This window comes from Fundulus heteroclitus, chromosome 20, assembly GCF_011125445.2.
Source record: "Fundulus heteroclitus isolate FHET01 chromosome 20, MU-UCD_Fhet_4.1, whole genome shotgun sequence".
NCBI lineage: Eukaryota > Metazoa > Chordata > Actinopteri > Cyprinodontiformes > Fundulidae > Fundulus > Fundulus heteroclitus.
The window spans coordinates 27,316,660-27,335,740 of NC_046380.1; the positions used below are offsets into that span (position 1 = coordinate 27,316,660).

General features: G+C 39.0%; 1 protein-coding gene across 1 annotated transcript in view; it reads right to left on the minus strand.

The window, feature by feature from the left end:
- mapkapk2a (MAPK activated protein kinase 2a) overlaps window positions 1-13,254 on the minus strand; it is a 43,918-nt gene extending 30,664 nt beyond the window's left edge. The window contains exon 1 of the mRNA XM_012874894.3: window positions 12,454-13,254. Within this exon, the coding sequence (XP_012730348.1) occupies window positions 12,454-12,663 (210 nt within the window). The 5' untranslated portion in view covers window positions 12,664-13,254. The remainder of the gene's footprint in view (window positions 1-12,453) is intronic.
- Between the last annotated feature and the right edge of the window lie 5,827 nt (window positions 13,255-19,081).

The following is a 19,081-nucleotide window of genomic DNA, read 5'->3' on the forward strand; positions in this document are numbered from 1 at the left end:
TTCTAGTGTTTTATCCACTGTTATTTCAATTTAAATGGAAATGTTTCACTTTATGTATAAATTAAACCTACAGGAAAAAAAAGGCTAGCTGAAGATAATTTCACTTTGGACTTTTCTGGACACTCATAGCATTGCAACAAGACCTGTTAACGGCTAAGTGAAATTTACAAAAATGGGGCAAAAGTGCTTCCCTTTACCGTTAACACCATTCAGCACTATTTAAAAATACTGCTTCCCTATCAGGAACTGATCACAAGTAGCAAGCAGGAAATAACATGCAGAGAAATGGGTTGCTAAAGAATACATGCAGGAATTGGGCTTTAAGGTTCGTGTCCATTAAGCCCTTTTTGATCAAATATTCACAAATAAGTTTTTTTACAATATGACAGTTACATCAGCTTGGAAATTACTCGGCCTTAGCGAGTTCCTCTTCAGTCTATCAAAGCCACAGAACCACATCCTTACAAATGCACTTCCGCCCACACAGAAAGAGAAGAAGAGGTCCATGTGAGAGCGTGGATGGCTGCTCCAACAGTCACACGTATCACAAATATAGATTTGGATCCAAGCTTGGTCTCAGTCTGGACTGATAACTCAGTTACTGACTGGCCGCTTCCAACTGGCACCAAAATATGAAGCCAAAAGGATTAAGAACAAACTAAAGTCCAAATTATGGATGATAAAAAAAATAAAACTGATTGGCGAATGGGTCAGGTATTAGTAATTGGTCTTGGCGGCATACACTTCACTGATATTTTTTATTATTATTTTTAAACCAGGCACATCTTTGGACAAAAACAAAGCAATCATTAAAATATTTTTATTGTATTCTTGGCAAATATGTTCTTATTTTGTAATGCCTCCTGTTAGGATATCAACGAGGTCAAGTGGAACAAGCTGTTTATCATGTGACTTAGCATTTTTTATTAATGTTAGGGATGCACCGATATAAGCTTAAAGATTTGGACTGATATTCATTACTAATTAATTAAAGACCCCAATGCTGCTACGAATACAACAGAAAAGATAAAGGTCTCAAATTTACCCACCACTGATTGAATCTGGTAGATAACTGAAAACAACTAAAAAGGTAATAATGTCAAAGTCTGCGCATTTCAAAGGCAGAACCCATTTGTTTTGTACAAACTCGCTCACATATGTGATCTAGCATTTTTTTATTAATGTTAGGGATGCACCGATATAAAGATTTGGACTGATATTCATTACTAATTAATTAAAGAACCCAATGCTACTACGAATACAACAGAAAAGATAAAGGTCTCAAATTTACCCACCACTGATTGAATCTGGTAGATAACTGAAAACAACTAAAAAGATAATAAGGTCAATAAAGTCATAGTCCAAAAGATTAAGGAGTGACAAAGGTTTTGGGAAGAGCGTAGTAACAAGGGGCCGACACAAACGACAACTTTAAAAGGGCAAACCATGAAGGAAAAGCATCTTTTTCTCACAATGTATGAATGATTAATGTTTTATGACTCAAAGTTGGGGGATTTCTTCCTTCAGGTCAAGCCTGTAGGGACAGGAGGACAAAAAAATAAAATCATCAATGAAAAATGAATAGACTTCACACTTGTATGAAAAAAAAAAAACAGAACTATTCAGAGGGCCGACATCACGTTTACTTCCAGACATGTTTCCTGTTTTTTGTGACCGATATATTGCCGCAGTCATTTTAATGCATTCATTCATGTTAATGTTTAATCAGAAATAACGCTGTAAAATTTAAATGGATCTATTAACCAGGGACATAGTCATGATTGCATAGACCTCATATAACAGTGTCTACACAAAATCAGGAGCAGTTTATTGCAAGACTGAGGCTTAGTAGTTGACTGAAATCTAGACTGACACCAATATCCACTTCCTCTTTTTGATGGGGACGCTTAAAAGTATACACACCCTTGTTCAAACATCAGGTTGTTGTGATGTACAGAAAATTATTCATAGAATTAGGCGATGACATGAATAAGATATGATGAAATATAATTTTAACACTTTTTCCACTTACAGCATCTCACAGAAGTGAGTACAACCACTCACATTTTGGGCAAATATTTTAGATCTTCTCATGGGACAACACAAGATGTGACACTTGGATACAATATAGTTAGTGGACAGGTGTGTGTAATCATGTAAATTTGGTGTCCCTGAAAATAAAGTGGTTATTAAGCCCTGGTAACAAAATTGAGTACACCAAGTAAAAATGTCAAACCCAATTAGCCATTTTCCATCGTCAGTGTCATGTGACTCATTAGCCGTGTTGGAAGTAACAGTGTTACGAAAAAATGGCCTTATATTTTTCAGTAATGGAGTAATTCAATTACTTCTCTAGTGTTTGTTTTGTTAAAATGTAACGCGGCTTGTTACTACAACCTGGGACTTTTTCTCAAGAGCAAGCTCTCGGCTGTGGGTGTTTTTTCTAACACAGGACAAAAGCGGACCCTGCAGAGGGTGGGAAGCGTTCAGAAACTGAAGGTTTAGGTTAATGTTCGCTCGAGTTGATAGCAAAAATGTGCAGGATGGATTAGGGCTGAGCGATGTGACCTAAAATCAACATTGTGAATATATTGACCATACGTCGCACACTGCATCAAACTGGTCTGCATGGCCTTCATCCCAAACGGAAGCCTCTTCTGAAGATAATGAACAAAATAGTCTCCAGTTTGCTGGAGACCAGCAGACTAAGGGCATGGATTACTGAAACCATGTCCTGTGGGGTCTGATGAGAACCAGATGAACGTGTTTGGTTTAGCGTCTTTAAAGCGTGTGTGGCTGAGGACTACAAAGACAAGCATGTCTCTCCTGTAGTAAAGCATGGTGGTGAGAGTGCCATGGTTTGTGGCTGTATGGGAGCTGCCAGCAAACCATGAATGCCACTGTGTACTGGGACATACTGAAGCAGAGCATGCAACCTCAATACAGAAACTGGACCGCAGGGCAGTGTTACCACAAGAAAACCTCAAATACACCACTTTACCAAGCAGCTTTAGCAAAGCAGCAGACGACCTCTGCCTTGCTGAAGGTGCTGAGGGTAAAGGGTCTAGACTGGCCAAGCATGGCCCCACCGGTTCTAAACCCTATTGAACATCTGTGGACATCCTCAAACGGTAGATGGAGGAGCATGAGGTGCTCCACATTCACCAGCTCCACCGGGAGCCAGAGGAATCCAGTGGTAACCTGTGAAACTCGGGTGAACCCCATGCCCAAGAGAGTTTGGGCAGCGCTGGTAAACAATGGTGGTCGCACAAAATATTGACACTTGGGGAACTATTTGGACATTTTCTCTTTGAGGTGTACTCACTTTCGTTGCCAGGGTTTTAGACATTAATAGCTGCGTATGTTACTTTGGTAAGATAAGGTATGTGAGCCAGAAATGAATGAATGAATGAATGAATGAATGAATGGATGGAATATTCATGCTGTACAACTCCAGTGAAAACATTTTATCTGAAGGACAGCTATAAAAAAAGCTACAATAACTTGGATGACTAAATTTGCACAGCCCAAAACTAGATGTTGTAGCCGCTTGTGATTCAGTTTCAGCACTTAATCTTCTTTAGTTCACATCTGCCATCAACGATATCAAATTGGATTAACCTCAAATAAAGTTCAACTGTCCTAATAAGATTTACCAGACATTCGCTAATTGGCAATTCGTTGAGAGCCAACAAAGGATCAGAAGGATCTCACATGAGTGAGGAATCAGTAAAGGGGCCAAAAATGTCCCTAGCAATATAAATTATTCACACACACACCATGGTACAAGGCAGTTATCGCCAATAGGTGACAAAACCCATTGAAGGATGAGTCAGAAACTGCAGATGAAGGCTGTCAAACTTCGACAGAAACACTGAAGAAGCTGCAAGTTTTGTTTTTCCGACGTGTGACAATAGGCAAGTCCCTTTTTCATATAGCGATAGACAAGGTTGCAAGACAGTTCACCCAGAAAACCACCCAGGCTTGGCTAAAATCTCCTAAAACCTTGAAATAAAAGCCAAACTTGAGGTTTTGGGCCATTAATCCTATCTACATTGCGCATCACAGAAATAACACCATACCCACACTGAAACAGGGAGGTGGCAGCATTGCAGCCTGGAATTTTTTTTTTTTTTTTTAAACACAGATTTGGCTTACTGGTAGGTTGTTTAGTCAAGGTGGGAAAAGTTAGGAGTAGTTAAAAATACAAATACGTTTTAACCCCAAAACATCTGGTGTCTGTAAGCAGGCTGAACATTGAGAGGGTTTTGATTTTTCAGCAGTACTACACTGCAAAAACGGAACTAGAAATAAGTAAAATGTTCTTAAAAACAGTGTATTTGTCCTTGATTTGAGCAGGTAGATAAGATGATCTGCCAACGGAATAAGATTTTTGTACTTAAAATAGGAACAACTCATCTCCATCATCTTATTTTTTAAAGTGCAGGATGTCTAATTATCTTATTTTAGGGGTCAAAATACTGACCACAGATAATTTTATTTACCTGCTCAAATCAAGGGCAAACACACTAACTTTAAGAACATTTTACTTATTTTTAGATCCGTTTTCGCAGTGTACGAGTCCTAATTGTCATTCAAATGAACGAAAGGAGGATAAACGTGGTTTTATTTGTAGAGAACAATGCAAACGACTCGTTTTACATCCTAAAAAAAAAAAAACCACAAGCCTTTTAAAAAGGGATGTGTACATTCTGAAGTGACTTTCACAACTTTCAAATCTGGACGCAAATTGCAACTACTTCAAAATCCACGTCAACATGTTTAATCAGGGGTGCAATTGGTAGCACTGCTGCTTAACAGCATGAAGGTCCTGGGTTTGAATCCCAGCCTGGTTTCTTTCTCCATGTGTCCTCTCGGGGTACTCCAGCCTACAACTGTCAGGTTAATGGTCTCTCTGCGTGGTTGTCTCCTGCGGCCCTACATGGGAAAGCGGGTATAGACAATAGATGGACGGCCGTTTTCTTTTCAGTTTATTCCAGGCAGTCACAGTCAGCCGCCCAGCTTTCCTCCTGTGTATTTACATTTTATCCTTGAAGAGACGTCACAGTGCATAGCTCGTCAGTCCATTATGAAAACCGAGCTTAGTCCAACACCACGTCATTTCCAAATACTTAGAGATCTCCTCTGCGTAGCGTCGACAAACAGACGACAATGCTTTAACATTACGACAAAAACCCGCTGCATGGCATGTTAAAGCAGCCCAGGTTATACAAAGAGCCACATGGAGACGAACACTGAAAGGAAATGCATCAGCTGCAGGCATAGGGAATCGATTTAAATCTCATCAAAGACCCATAAAGGCAGGGTTAGCAGAACAACTCTTATCTTTTCTTTGAGCTTTTAGTTTCTAATGTAAACAACTGTTGCTAAAAATCTGTCATGGAGAAATGCACAAAGCAGCATTAATAAGTCAGATATCCTGCTTGTGATAAAAAAAAAAAAAAACAACAACCAAGAAGTATAATAGAACCAATATTTCTATGGGTCATATATTCAACTTTTTGATGGCCTTTTGCATTCATTGCCAGAGGGAAAAAATCCAAGTTTTAAATTAAGGAAAATTTAAGGCTAAGCAAATCTAAAGATAGTAATTGCTAATCTGACGCTCTGATTAATTTTTCCCAGAAAATCTGAAGCAAAAATAAAAATTGTACTGTTTTGTTATTTTAGATGAGATGACATGATGAGGACTTCAAATACTGGTGAAAATTTAATATTGAAAATGTATATTAAATATTAACCACTATTTAATGTAGGTGAAATATTGAACTTTATGAAGTTTAAGACAACGTGTTTAGAAAAATCTAGATCATAAGAAACGCTGCATTGCTTGGCATTAGCTAAAGTTTAATATTAATGAGTAAAATATTGCACTGAGGTTTATAAAATAATAGATTTTATCCTTGTCACTAATAACATATGTTACCTTGTGCTGTTTAGTTTTATAGCCCCCTTTTATTTAGGTCAAAATAAGGCCTTGATCCACATACTTAGTTTGTTTAAGGCATTTTTTTTTACTAAGTATTAAAATGTCATCTCTGTTAAACAACACACTAAGGTGCGTCACAACCTCAGAACGTCTCTGTAACAGGACACTTGGGAGGACCGGCACAAGCTCTGGATTTAGAGAGGCGGGTTATATTAGGCATGATACATTACAAGGGCATTAGATATTAAATCTAAGGGCAGCTTCAGTCAAACACAAATGCAAGTTCTGTTCGTAAGAGGCCACGGGTTCAGCCGACTACAGAAGCTATTGTCTTTGTAGAAGATGAGATGGAACTGTACTCATTAAATCCAAGTATACGGAGGACAACAAAAGTGGCACTGAAAAGCCAAACTAAAATGAGTTCTTGTGCAAACATTAGGATAAAATCTGGTCCAACAAGGGCACACGTTGTAGCAACATGAAGTCACTACATTACATTTGCAGATACACGATAGATGAGATACAACCGACTCTGTCAACACATCCAAAACAAACACTTCTTAAGTATTAAACTTATGTTTACCTACAGCAGGGCTCTATGAACGTTTTTTTTTTTCTTAAAAAGTATCTTAATTGTTTAATATGTGGCCCAAAAAAAAGTATTTTTCTGTGAATAAATAAATATTCAGGTTGGTACATCATATCAGCAAGTTTCCTAGCAACCAGTGGTTGTTTGCACATCTACAAATGACAGGGGAGGAAGCAAGAGTCAAACTCGCAACCCTTTTGATTGTAACACATCCACCCCTATCGCGTTGTGGTAGCTATACCTCAACACTTTGTACATCTGTGGGGGCTGATTGGTTAATCATCTGAATACACGCATTTTTAATAAGCTTCAGCGTATTTCAGTGGAACAGCCCGATGTGTTGAAATGCGCTGGTTAGAACCCTGAAGTAAGTTAGTGAGTAACAATTGGCTTTGTAAATGACTAAACATGACATTATTTATATCTAGATTTTACTCAGGTACTTTTTATTTCATATTATATTTAATAAGGGGAAAACCAACAGTATTACTAGGGCTGACACTAATGATTATTTTAATAAGCGATTAATCTGTCAATTATTTTTACAAATAATCTGAATTTTTTTTATTATTATTTCCAATTCTTTTTTGCAAATAGAACATTTGCACTGACAAAGCAAAAAAGTGCACAAAAACAAGTTACTACTTAGGTGTCTTTGTTGTACAATATTGGGTAATAAATATTTTTGCTTCAAATAATGAAGTTTATCTTGACCAAGTCAACCATTTAATATTCAATGTTGTCTATATGAACAGCAATTTAACACAACATAAGTGAAGCTGTAAAACTGGGGTGTCAATGCAGTTTGATTGAACCTCATAAAAATGCAACTAGTGCAAAAACACCACTTCTGAAATTCAAATAAACATCCAGCCCAATTCATAGACCTTCAGTACAAGCTGCATTTTATGTAAATACTAAATGCTACATTTGTCCTTTAGCATATTTTTCTTCCAAGGACGTTTATTCTACAAGTTTTCTAATTTTTTTTCCAAAGAGTCAAAAAGGATGTTAGATATTTAATACTTTTTATTTCCTCTGAGGGTTTTGCATTTTTGAGGGTGTCCTTTAGGGATGCTTATGTCTTGTTTTTCTCTAAGTGTTTTTAATTCAGGTCTGCCTCTTATTCTGAGTGTCTCACCAAAATTTCATTATGGTTACATAACAGCAAAAAAAAAAAAAACTCTTGATTCTTGAAAAGTTAGTTTAGAGCCCTGCTCCTCTCTCCCATACAGTACCTTCACTCCGACTTTGTCAGCACATTAAAACTTAAATCAACAAATTATTACCATCAGAATGACACTGTATTCTGATAGAGAGGGCTGGTTTATGATCCATAATCCGATCAGCGTCCATCTAAACACTCATCCACTTACTGTGCATGCATGTGGAGGATGGAGCCACAGCGCTGAGCAGCACAGAACATTTTAGGATGATCATCATTTCCTCCCGCTCTCTCAACAGTAACAGCAGGAGTTCTCAACCATTCAGAACCTGGTGCCGGTCCATTTTGTGCGCTCAGAACAGTCAGAACCAACACACGTCTGCATCTGTTGTTTTTTTGTTTTTTTCTCCACATGAAGTATAAAACTTCTGCAGTTTTTTGCAAATTCATCAACGCTGCTAATTTTGGAGAGTTTCTACTTGGAGCAAGAATCAGATCACAATCAGATTATTTGATTTTGAGCCCATATAAACAGTGCATTCGGGACACTTTCTTTCCTTTTTAAACCGAACACATTTCAATCAGTTCAGGGAACGTTGCGCATTTAAACAGGCTCCTGTCATTTACCAGCTAACAAGCTAACAGCCGCATTAGACGAGCTACCAGACTGACGTTAAGGCGGAAACCTGAAGCACGACTTCGGCCACGCAGGACTGCACTCAACTCCATGTTATTTCAGCTCCTGTATCATCGCTGTGGAGCTTTTGTGCCATGTCAATTCTCATGTTATTTATTGGTCTTGGTTTGTGAAGTGCGACGTGCTCCGTATTTTTTGAGGACTTGGTTCGAGCTGCTGTCAGTGTCGACATTCGTAGAATTTAGTACAAAAAAGCAGAATTTTAATAATGCCTCCGCTCCGCCTAGCTTCGATCATGTCGCTCTGCAGCCGGTCAGCATTGACGACGGCCTGCAGGTGAGGTAAGCGACTCCGGACATGGCGAGTGACGGATTAAACGCAAATCGAAGATGAAATTCGTTACCAACGCTTTTAATTGTTGATTTTTAGCAATTCGTTGTTGCAGTGTGTTACATTTATAAAGTAATCGTGTCTATAGGTGTTCCCCGGTCCTTAATACCCAGGTCTTGGTGACCTTGAATATTTTACTGCAATAATAAAATCTGACCAAAGCAGAAAAAGACAGCTCTATAACTTTAGGTGGATTTTGAGAAATCGATTTATTTGATATAAAAATTTTATTAAGGCTGCTGTTTTCAACTATCCAGAAAAAAAGAAAAAAAAATGTTAATCATTCTTAAAAGAGAAATTTAATCATTTATTGGCAAGGCCTTTAGTCCTCGACTTAAATTCTGAAATCAGCATCATAGCGTTGCTGTAAACAGTTAACATTTTATTTTTACGCTTTGTCATAAACATCCTCACTTTAAAAAGGTGGAACATAGCAGATGCCTTTTCCTGTTTTTAGAACAACCTTTATATATATCTTGGATCCTGTCAGACTGTCATGGGAAAGCACATTCACGTAAAAAGAAAAAGAAACAAAAAAACTACAAGCTGAGGATTAAGGCAGACTTCATACACGTAGCTTTGTGTGTGGAAAAACTTTGGATTTGTACTCCAGCTCCCTGCTGTGATTTAAGACGCTGGATGTTTTTCTGCCACCCTTCAACATGCAGCGCAGTAGCCTGACATATTTAACACCTCTGACGTAGCTTTGGATTATAAAATGCACAACTAAAACACTGCCGTATAATATTGACCTCATACGGGTATAATATGTTCAGAGTTATAGGGTTTTAGATAACAGGCCACATATGGTAAAATCATCAATCATAACCTGCAATGTTTTGCTTTTTTAGTCCAGCAGCTTTGTTACTAGTGTTGGGTTTTAACCAATCAACTCTTGAGACTTTACTTTTCAAATCCTATAAATATCAGATTACGTAAAACCTAAATATAATAGCTGGCTACTAAAAACATTGCTAACATACTGGTTAGTATACTGGTCTACTTCCACAGCAGCACCCAGTAGAAACCAGCAGTGAGAATATCCACCTAAAGCCACAATAACAATGAACACAACTTCCAATCTTGGCTGCTTCATTTACCAAAGATTTCCATTTATATGTTATTTTAAAACACAAACTGACTCATAACAGTGGGCAGATTTAAGTTAAACATGCGCGCGTTGGCGATGTTTACTGCACACATGAGTAGTGTTGAGATCAGATTCTGGCTGGCCACGCAGGGCTTCACCAGGGTGTGATTTATTTAGAGATTTGCATAGTAGCTGCATGAGCTAACGCCACGCATCTCGCTGTAGTCCAGAAAAGGTAAATTCATCCTTATGTCTTTGCTAAATGCGGACGTGTCTCAGTCTGCAGCGTGTGTGTTCCTCTCTGGAGACGTTTGCCCTTCATTAATCATTGACCGGGACAGACGGGGATCTTCAGGGGTTGTACCTCATAAAGCAGCGTCCCGTTGCAGCCTGCCATGGGTTTTCTGCTAAGCTGCAGATTAGAGACAATTTAAAGCCAAAATTTGCTGGTCACTAAAGTGTCATCATCTCAAGGTGAGCCCAGGAGGAACCTGTTCTAAACAGATAACAGTGCTGGAAGGGAAGTGTAAACACGAGAACCCACAACCTATGGGAGAACAAGTAAAGCTCGTCATGGCGGGTTCCCTACCACCAATATTACATTTCTGCACGATGCAGTCAGAGTCTGCACTCGTCATTCACGGATTTTTGTTGAATGGGTAAGCGGGACAAAACTTTTCCTTGGTACTGTGTAGAGAAGCTGCAAGAGATCAGCGGGTGACGGGCGGTCAGTGATTCCCAAATCTGATATTTGTACCATCAGCGAGCAAATTATACACAACACTTCATTGCTGGTGTCTTTACTGAGTGAAGGAGAATAAATGTTCGCCGTGTTTAAAAACAAAATCAGAGGAAGTAGAGCGATGTGAAATTAAACGTGAAAGAAAAGTGCATTTTTGCACATGTACAGTTCATTCGGCACAGTAAATGGGCTTTGTTCAATCCTGTTGTGGAACACGCTTACTTTGGAAAAGGCTTATGACGTTATGGATATTCAGCATTATATTGAATTCATCATGGATATATGTCCCTTTTTGGTTAAAATGTGCTGAAAACAGGCCTTTATTTCTTTTGTGGCCAAATTACTGCTGATGAATTAATGCTGACTTCCTGGAAAAAAAAGTGTCCAGCCCTGAGCTTTAAAGGAAATGACTAATTCCCTCAGTTTGGAAAGAAAAAAAAAATAGTAAGAACTTCACTGCATCAGGCAACACTTTATCTGGTACAGAGGAAATAAACTATATGCAGTTTGGTAAATCTCTCTATATTCATTTCCTACTTCTCTGTCCTTTATCAAAAATGTGACAGTGGCATATACTGATAAATTCCTTGAGGTACTGTTTAAGAATGAATATCAGTGAAATTGTGGTTTTGTATTTGCTGCGATCATGGAATAACACTTATTTTTACTTAACGGTAGAAACTACAGCGCTTAGCGGAGGCACAGGGCCACTCATGTTGATTCCTGATAAAAGATTAAAAAAAAAAACATCTCCAAAAAGCCTTCTTTGAGGGGTAATAAATTCAGTAAATGAAACAAAAGCACCAGATAAGCTATGTTCCAATACCAATCAGAAAAAATAAAAAAAATCTGAGTTTTTAATAGGAAGGTTATCAAATATGATTAACATTGTAATGTTAAAAAGCACCGCTCCAGGAAACAATCGCAGATATTTTAGCAATTCTCACCACACTAACAGCACCCTGTATTTTTCAGTCCGTCATTAGACTTATGAATCTTCACTATAATTATTTATATAATTATTTAAGGCAAACTTGAATTATGAAAACAAATAACAGAATACTGTATATTTTACTCATTCAATATCAAAAGCAACTTAAATACAACTTTAAAAAAAGCCATTGAAAGTAAAATGGGTGTTTTCCTGCTATGAGCTTTTTACATGATCGCCATTGATGGAAGGTTCGGCCTACTTTTAAACACCGCCCTGATTAATACATAACCATAGCCAGGATAAAGCGGCTGGTCGCAGGAGTGTTTTGGCTTTAATTAAACTCCAAGCCAGTAACCCAGATTCAGGTGCCCCATTGTTCCGCATGTTTCTGGGGAGGGGAAGGTGGTAAATTCCTGCTGACAGGAGCCATGGTTCTCCTGCATCATCACGGTGCACGTAGTTTCATCACAGCACGCCGCCACCCAAATTCCTGAGCTTAAAATCACTGAAAACAAAAATAAATGCAGCCTGGGAACGAATGAACTTAAGACGTCAGGTCATTGCTGATGAACCTGTGAGAAGGCCTACTAAGGACAAAATGGGTGTGTCAAGATATGTGGGGGCCTGAAAATTTTTTACACACACACAAGTCAGAGCTGTGTCACCACACCACCAATATTTACTGCAGTATTTCTCAGAGTAACAGAATGGCTGCAAAAGCAGAACCAACAAGAACAATCTGAATTGAGGAACTTCAAGCAACGTGACTTTAAAAAAAAAAGACCAAAACGATTGGACGCACTAATTCAAATCACCCAAACTTTTAGATGCTTAACGTGTTCTCAGTGAACTTTCACCGCCAATTACATGATTTCGTAATGCCGGTCCCACAGTGGCGTCAGCTACACAAAAAAAATCCACCAACAGTGGGCCTCCGTGGGACTGCCGAGGCTCACCTTCAGCGCGTATTTGTCTCCGGTCTTCTTCTCGAAGATCTCCACCACCTTGCCATTGATGCCCAGCCCCAGCACCTGGCCGGTGATCTTGTACTCGTCTGTGATGGCGTTCTTCTTGATCTGCAGCGGTCTGGCGTGGATCTGGCCCGTGGGGTTCTGCTGGCCCGCCGGGTTCGGAAACAGTGGCTGGTTCTGAGCGTTAGACAGCATAATGTCCACAGTCTGGGTGACTGAGCTGGTGGGAGGAGGAGGAGGAGGAGGAGGAGGGGGGGGGGTCACTTAGCCGCCGCTTCTCGACAATGCCGCGCCGCCGTTCACCTTGTCGGACCAGAAGCCGAGTCTTCCTGACTTCGCTGGCCTCTGACAAACTGAACACGGCGGAAAAGCAACAAAGCCCGGGGCGAAGCAGAGGGTAATACTGGCGTTACGGGGGATTTAAAGCCCCCCCTCGGTTAGCCGACAAAATGCTAAGTTAGACAGCTGTTAGCATGTTAGCTCCAGTCTATTCTGGTGATCTATGCTTCTCGGCTAACGAGCGAGCTATCGGTTAGCTTATCCATCTCCGGTGGTGTCCGCCTTCCACCGGTTCCTAAAGAAACAAAAAAACCGCCGAGGGAACTTTTCTTAAAACATCCTCCAAGTCGGCTACGGTGGTTTCGGCCTCGCTGTAGATAAATCGCGAAGAGCAAAACGACCTCGAAGGCGACAGAAACCACAGAGGAAGAGACAAATAACAGAGAAAGTCCGACACCCACAGCTCCGAGACACTTCACTTTCCAGTGGACAGGCAGCCAGCAGGTTTTACTTCTGACGTCATAGCTGGGGAGGGGAGGGGGGGGTATCGTCCCTTAAAGGAGACGTACCTCTGAGGAAACCACAGTTTCAGACACCAGCTACACACCTTTTAACACCAGAACGAGGAAACCGGTTATTTCACTGGATTTTTTTTTATGTTTGTGTGGCTTCTTCTGCTTTGTATGCCGGGTTTTTTTTCGTCGTTGTATTGTCTTAAAAAGGAAAAGACCCTCTAACAAAGATGGCACCAACAAGGGGGGGGACAAAAATAGACGCACTAATGTCTGACCAAAGGGCTACAGGTTACCTCAAGGTTAGGGCTTTTTTTAATTATTATTATAATTAACCAATTAAGACTGCTGTTTCAAATAGCACCCAAATCACTCACAGGAGCATCTAAATAAATAAGAATTTTGGGAAACAATATTTATTTCAGTAATGTAAGGGAAATATTTGTGGAATAGTAATAATATGGATAGACCCTCCATCTCTCTTTATTTTGAGACACACTGGACAAACAACCATGCACACACACTCACACACTACACCCAGACCAATTAACCTAATAATCATGCTTTTGGACTGTGAGAGGACGCCGGAGTATGCAGAGAGAACCCACATGTGCACAGGGAGAACCCGCTAACTCCATGATTCAAACCCAGAACTTTCTTTCTGCAAGGCAACATTGTAAAAAAATATAATAATATAAAAATAAAATAATCTCAAAGAGGAAATGTTATGTTTTGTCTTGGGAGAGGCCGTTGGCGTGACAGTAGTCATACAAACAGTCAAGCAACAGAAGGTAAGATAAGATTAGATAAGATAAGAAAATCCTTCATTGCCCCACAATGGGGAAATTCAGGCATGGCGGTGGCAAAAAGCACATTTCTCAAGAAGCTGGTTGTTGACAGAGTGCTCTATCTAAGCCCATTTATGAAAAGTTTAGTGGAGGGAAAAACCAGCTGGAAAAAAGATGCCTAAGCAACCACTGAGAGGATTATGGAGCTTGGGCCGCTTCCGTAGTCAGCGGTCCTGTGTGTGACCTAACCAGAACATGGGCGTACCGCTGTCACATTCATTGTGTTTACCCCTTAACCATCAAGGGTCCACCAGTGGGCCCTTAAACCAATAGGAGCAATTTAGCTGAGGCCGACTGTTTAAGGGGTTTTAAGTCACTCCTGAACCAGATACAATGTGAAACTTGGCTTTAGGGAAACACACAATTGTGTGTTTAAAATAGCCCAGAAAGTTTCACTTCGTACATGATGCCCGAGGTCCTGAAACGGCACAAATGCCCCAGACCATTACACTAACAACACCATGTTTGACTGTTGGTATGAACATACTGTGTTTGTTTTACACCTCTGGTAACAGGGACAATTTATTTAATTAATGACACATTTAAACAGTTATTTCATGAGTTATTTATTTATTACACTCTGGCACTCTTAGCCCTCCATAATGGACAGCTTTCACAAAGTTCCAATACTGTCTTGGATGTCCATTGCATGTTTCCCACAAGTCTTGATCGAGATGTTTTTGGGAAACGTTAGACGAGCCTTTGTGTTCTTTTTGGTCAGCACTATTTTGCTTTCCAGAATATGGTTTTCCCCCAAACGCTCTTTTATTGTTAAATAAACACTGGCCTTAACAGAGGCTTCTGGCTTCTTTTGTGACCTACTGGACCGCTCAGTGACGTAACGCCTGTTGTAACTTTGGTGGAGCAGTCACTTCTGGGAAGGATCACCTTTGTTCCATGTTTTCTTTATTTGTGATTAGCTTACAGTAATTTGCTGGAGTTTCTAACACTTTGCAACTGGGTTAGTAACCCTTTCCAGACTAGCTGATCTTTTTTTAAGTGTTTTTTTTTAATAAAGAGGATATATACTTTTTCACACAGGGCATCATTATTGTGGTCGTAGTGGCGTTTTAAAACTATATTTCGTACTTTCTCAGGTTTCTTCTTTCATATTAAAAAGTGTTTGACAATTAAAATATTAATTAAAAAGCTAAATTAGGAGGGGGAAGGGTTGATTTTTCACGGCACCACCTAGAATCTCAGGTTTGTTCAGTATTGGTCTTGGGGTCTCCCAGAACTGGGACAAGCTCGATAAACCTCTACAGGGAGGCACTCAAAAGGAATCCTACTCAGATGAGAAATATTACCCTGCTGCAGCGTATGTCTGAAGAATGTTGTCAGTCCACCATTTGATCCTAGATTAGAGCTTTGGCAAAGATTCAAGGAAGTAATTACACAGGGTATTAAGTACCCTGAATCACAGCAGTGGGAATTTCAGCTTTTATTAGAGGAGGATCATTAAGTTCATGAAGAGAGTAATATGATAAAGGCACCACTCCTAAACTTATACCTATGTAAACATTATGGTTTGTCTACACGCAGTTATGTCAGTCCAACAAAAATAAACCCTGTAATGTTAGGTATTGCTTCATTATCAGGGTTGATATGACAAGAACTGACCGCTGTTATAAAAAGGATTTTATATACTGTCAGCTTACTCTTCTAACATTAGATGCTGTGATCCTGTTATTGTTTTGACTGTTCGGACAAAAGGAAGGCTGAGCAGGATCAGGTTAAAGCTTAGCCTGCAATTGTGTCTCATCTTTATTGAGAAAAACAGCTCTATTCAAGATATGTGGTGCTTTTGTTCTATGTTTTTCTGCTATAGCGAATTTAAAGACCATTTACTTTTTATTTGTTCAGACCAAGGGTGGGTTACATAATTTTTTCCCAGTTCCCATCTAAACAAGAAAGGATAAAATAGCTGCATTTAAAAAAAAAAACATATTTCAGTTATAGAGCTGATACTTGTTGAAAACTAGAAGTCATAAATGATTAGAGAAAGTGTCATTTAACTTCTTAATTTATCTTAAGTTTCACCATTCAGTGGCATCTGCTCTGTGGTTTCTACTGATGGCTGAAAGTGAAACGCAGTAACGCCACTGGCCACTAGATGGCAGAGAAACCCTTCTTTTTACATCATGTTTGGAGAGCAATGAATGGTGTTTGTCACATAGGACAGCAGTTTGGTATGTCACAGAAATAAAGACAAATTGTATTTTATAAAAATAAAAAAAAAATACAAATATAAATTGTGACGGTGCAATACCCTAGTGACTGTGAATTGAAGAATGTTGAGTTATTTGCAGCCAAGATTTCAGGCTTCAAGCACAAACCACAAAAAGTTTGTTGCTGTGGTGCTTTAATTTAGTTACCGTAACTCGCCACATATATATGTTATATTTTTATTTTTACAGGTAAAAATCTGATATTTGTGATGAGCATTTGTTTTCAGCCCTTCTCCGTCACCACCTTTCGGTGCAATTACAACTTCAGGCCTTTTGGGTTATGACTCCAGCTTTTTACATCCAGGGAGACTGAAGTATTTGTCCATTGCTCTTTACAAAACAACTCAAGCTCAGTTAGTTTGCATACAGAGCTTCTGTAAACATCAATCTTCAAGTCTTGCCACAGATTCTCACCTGGACTGAGGTCTGGACTTTGACTAAGCCACTTCTAGCACATCAATTTGAGATAAAACAATTCATTGTACCTCTGAGTCTGTGATCAACGACATGTCTGCCTCAGTCTCAGCCTCCACCCATCTTTCTATTGACTTTGACCAGTTTCAGTAGTCCTCTGACAAAAAGCCTCCTCTTAGCATGATCCGGCCACTACGTGTCTGTAATATTTTTGTTTTCAGTGCGACATTATGTTCTACTTTGTGTTAGTTGATCACATAAAATCCCACACATGTTTAAAGACACTGTAGATGAATCTGCCTCAAGCTGAAATACGCTGATCTTTGTTGAGCTTTGTTCGTCTCCCAGGGAACCGGGAGAGCAGGGTGTACTAAAGTGCACACCTGGTGCGCTTGTGTAACGTAGCGTATTAATAGTGTTTGAAAAGCCACGACCTAACTCGCACACTTTTCAGTGTACTGCTTGTGTTTCTTTCTTCGAGTGGTGGATCTTGGTCAAAAGTGGTCACAAAATAAGAGGATCTCTAAATCATGTTCAGCATGTAGTTTTGAGATTTTTACTGCTTACTAAAAAGCAGTGAGACATAATTAGGATCTTTAAATCATGTGAGTTAAAAACACCCAAAGTGGCAACAACAACAACAAAAAACTAACAAAAAAGAAAAACCAAACCCTAAGAATTATTAATGTATTCTAGAAATTCCTACTTTGTTGTGTGGCGCCCTCCATGCTCAGCCCAAACCTATTCAGGAGAACCTTGCATACAGTGTTCTTCAGTTCCAAAGTATTTATATTTTGGAATAATTTGCACCATGGAAAAACAGGATTGGTATTTATTTATTGATTGATATTTATACAAATAATGTATTTTGCTTGCTTTTTTACATTGGACTTTTACTATAAAATGAAACCATCTCCCATTAGAATTCACATTCCTAATGAAATGTTCATTATATACCACAATCCATCTCTTCATTGCCTGATTACTAAGTTTAGTGTTGATTACATTTGCGTTTCAACAGAGTCCATGAACTCAAAATGCTCATGTCCATTATGATTTTAGGACTAGTGAAAGAAAAATATTGTTGTTTTTCATGAGAGGTCATTGTGTTTTTCATTTTCTTTCACTTATTTAGTATTATTTGTCTGCTCTGTTATTTGGCTGTTCACACTAAGCCTGGTTCTGCTGGAGGTTTTTCCTCCCTGATAAAGGGGAGTTTTTCTCCCCACTGCTGCTTCATGCATGCTCAGTATGAGGGATGGTGCAAAACCATTGACAATGCAGATGACTGTCCATTGAGACTCTATGCTCTTTCAGGAGGAAAGAGCGCAGAGGATGCTACTTGTCAAGACTCAATGCAATCTGCTGGGTTTCCTTAGATGGGAAACTTTTTGACCAATCTGTGCGTATGATGTGATTGAATCTGACTTTGTAAAGTGCCTTGAGATGATATGTGTTGTGAATTGGTGCTATATAAATAAAATTGAATTGAACGGAATTTAATTATTTTTTATACAGTTTGGATTTAAGTGTCTGTTGTCTTAGCCAGATCTCCCGTGTAAAAGAGATATCTGATCTCAATGAGACATCCAGGTTAAAACAGGTGTAGTAAAATAAGAATTAAAATGTTTCGCTGTCATTTTAAGTTCAAAATGTGAAACAATAAACTCTCCATTATTGCTCTGTAAGAAAGGATTCTGTGCCTATATAGAAATGTATGCAGGTATGGAGTGCCCCCTGTACCATGTATTGGATCCCTTTCATTGTTAGAACCTTCAGATATATAAGAAGAGTACATCAGATCTTCAGAAGGACTCCATGCAGATACATTTGAGATGTTTTGCAAAATGTTTATTTGGTGGAAACTGGCACAACCCTGCTTGTTGGTGTGAAATAATGTTGAAAGCAAATAGGATGTTAACATGTTAAAGCTGAAATATTTCTGAAACATTTTATCCTAAGTAACATTTCTTTTTCACTTTGTTTCTTACAACCCAATTACAATGTTGAATTTCATCTGTAGCATATGTGTTGTGATGTCCAGTTAAGCCAGGCTACCGTTGACTTTTAAACGCGTTGAAAAATGCCTTAGCAGGATCTTCGCCCCTACATAGGTGCTGAGTTTACACAAGGCACATGCTACAGAATCAACACAAGTATGACACAAATGGTGCTGGAATAACCCGATAAAAGCATTGTTTAATCTCATGCTTAAATGCTCAGATGCTCTATCTGGTTTGATGAAGATCCACTCACCCCAGCATTCTAAAAGCTTGAGCAAGCAACAAAGCAGAGGAGTTAGCATTGTCTTCTGAGTAATTGAGCTAATAAT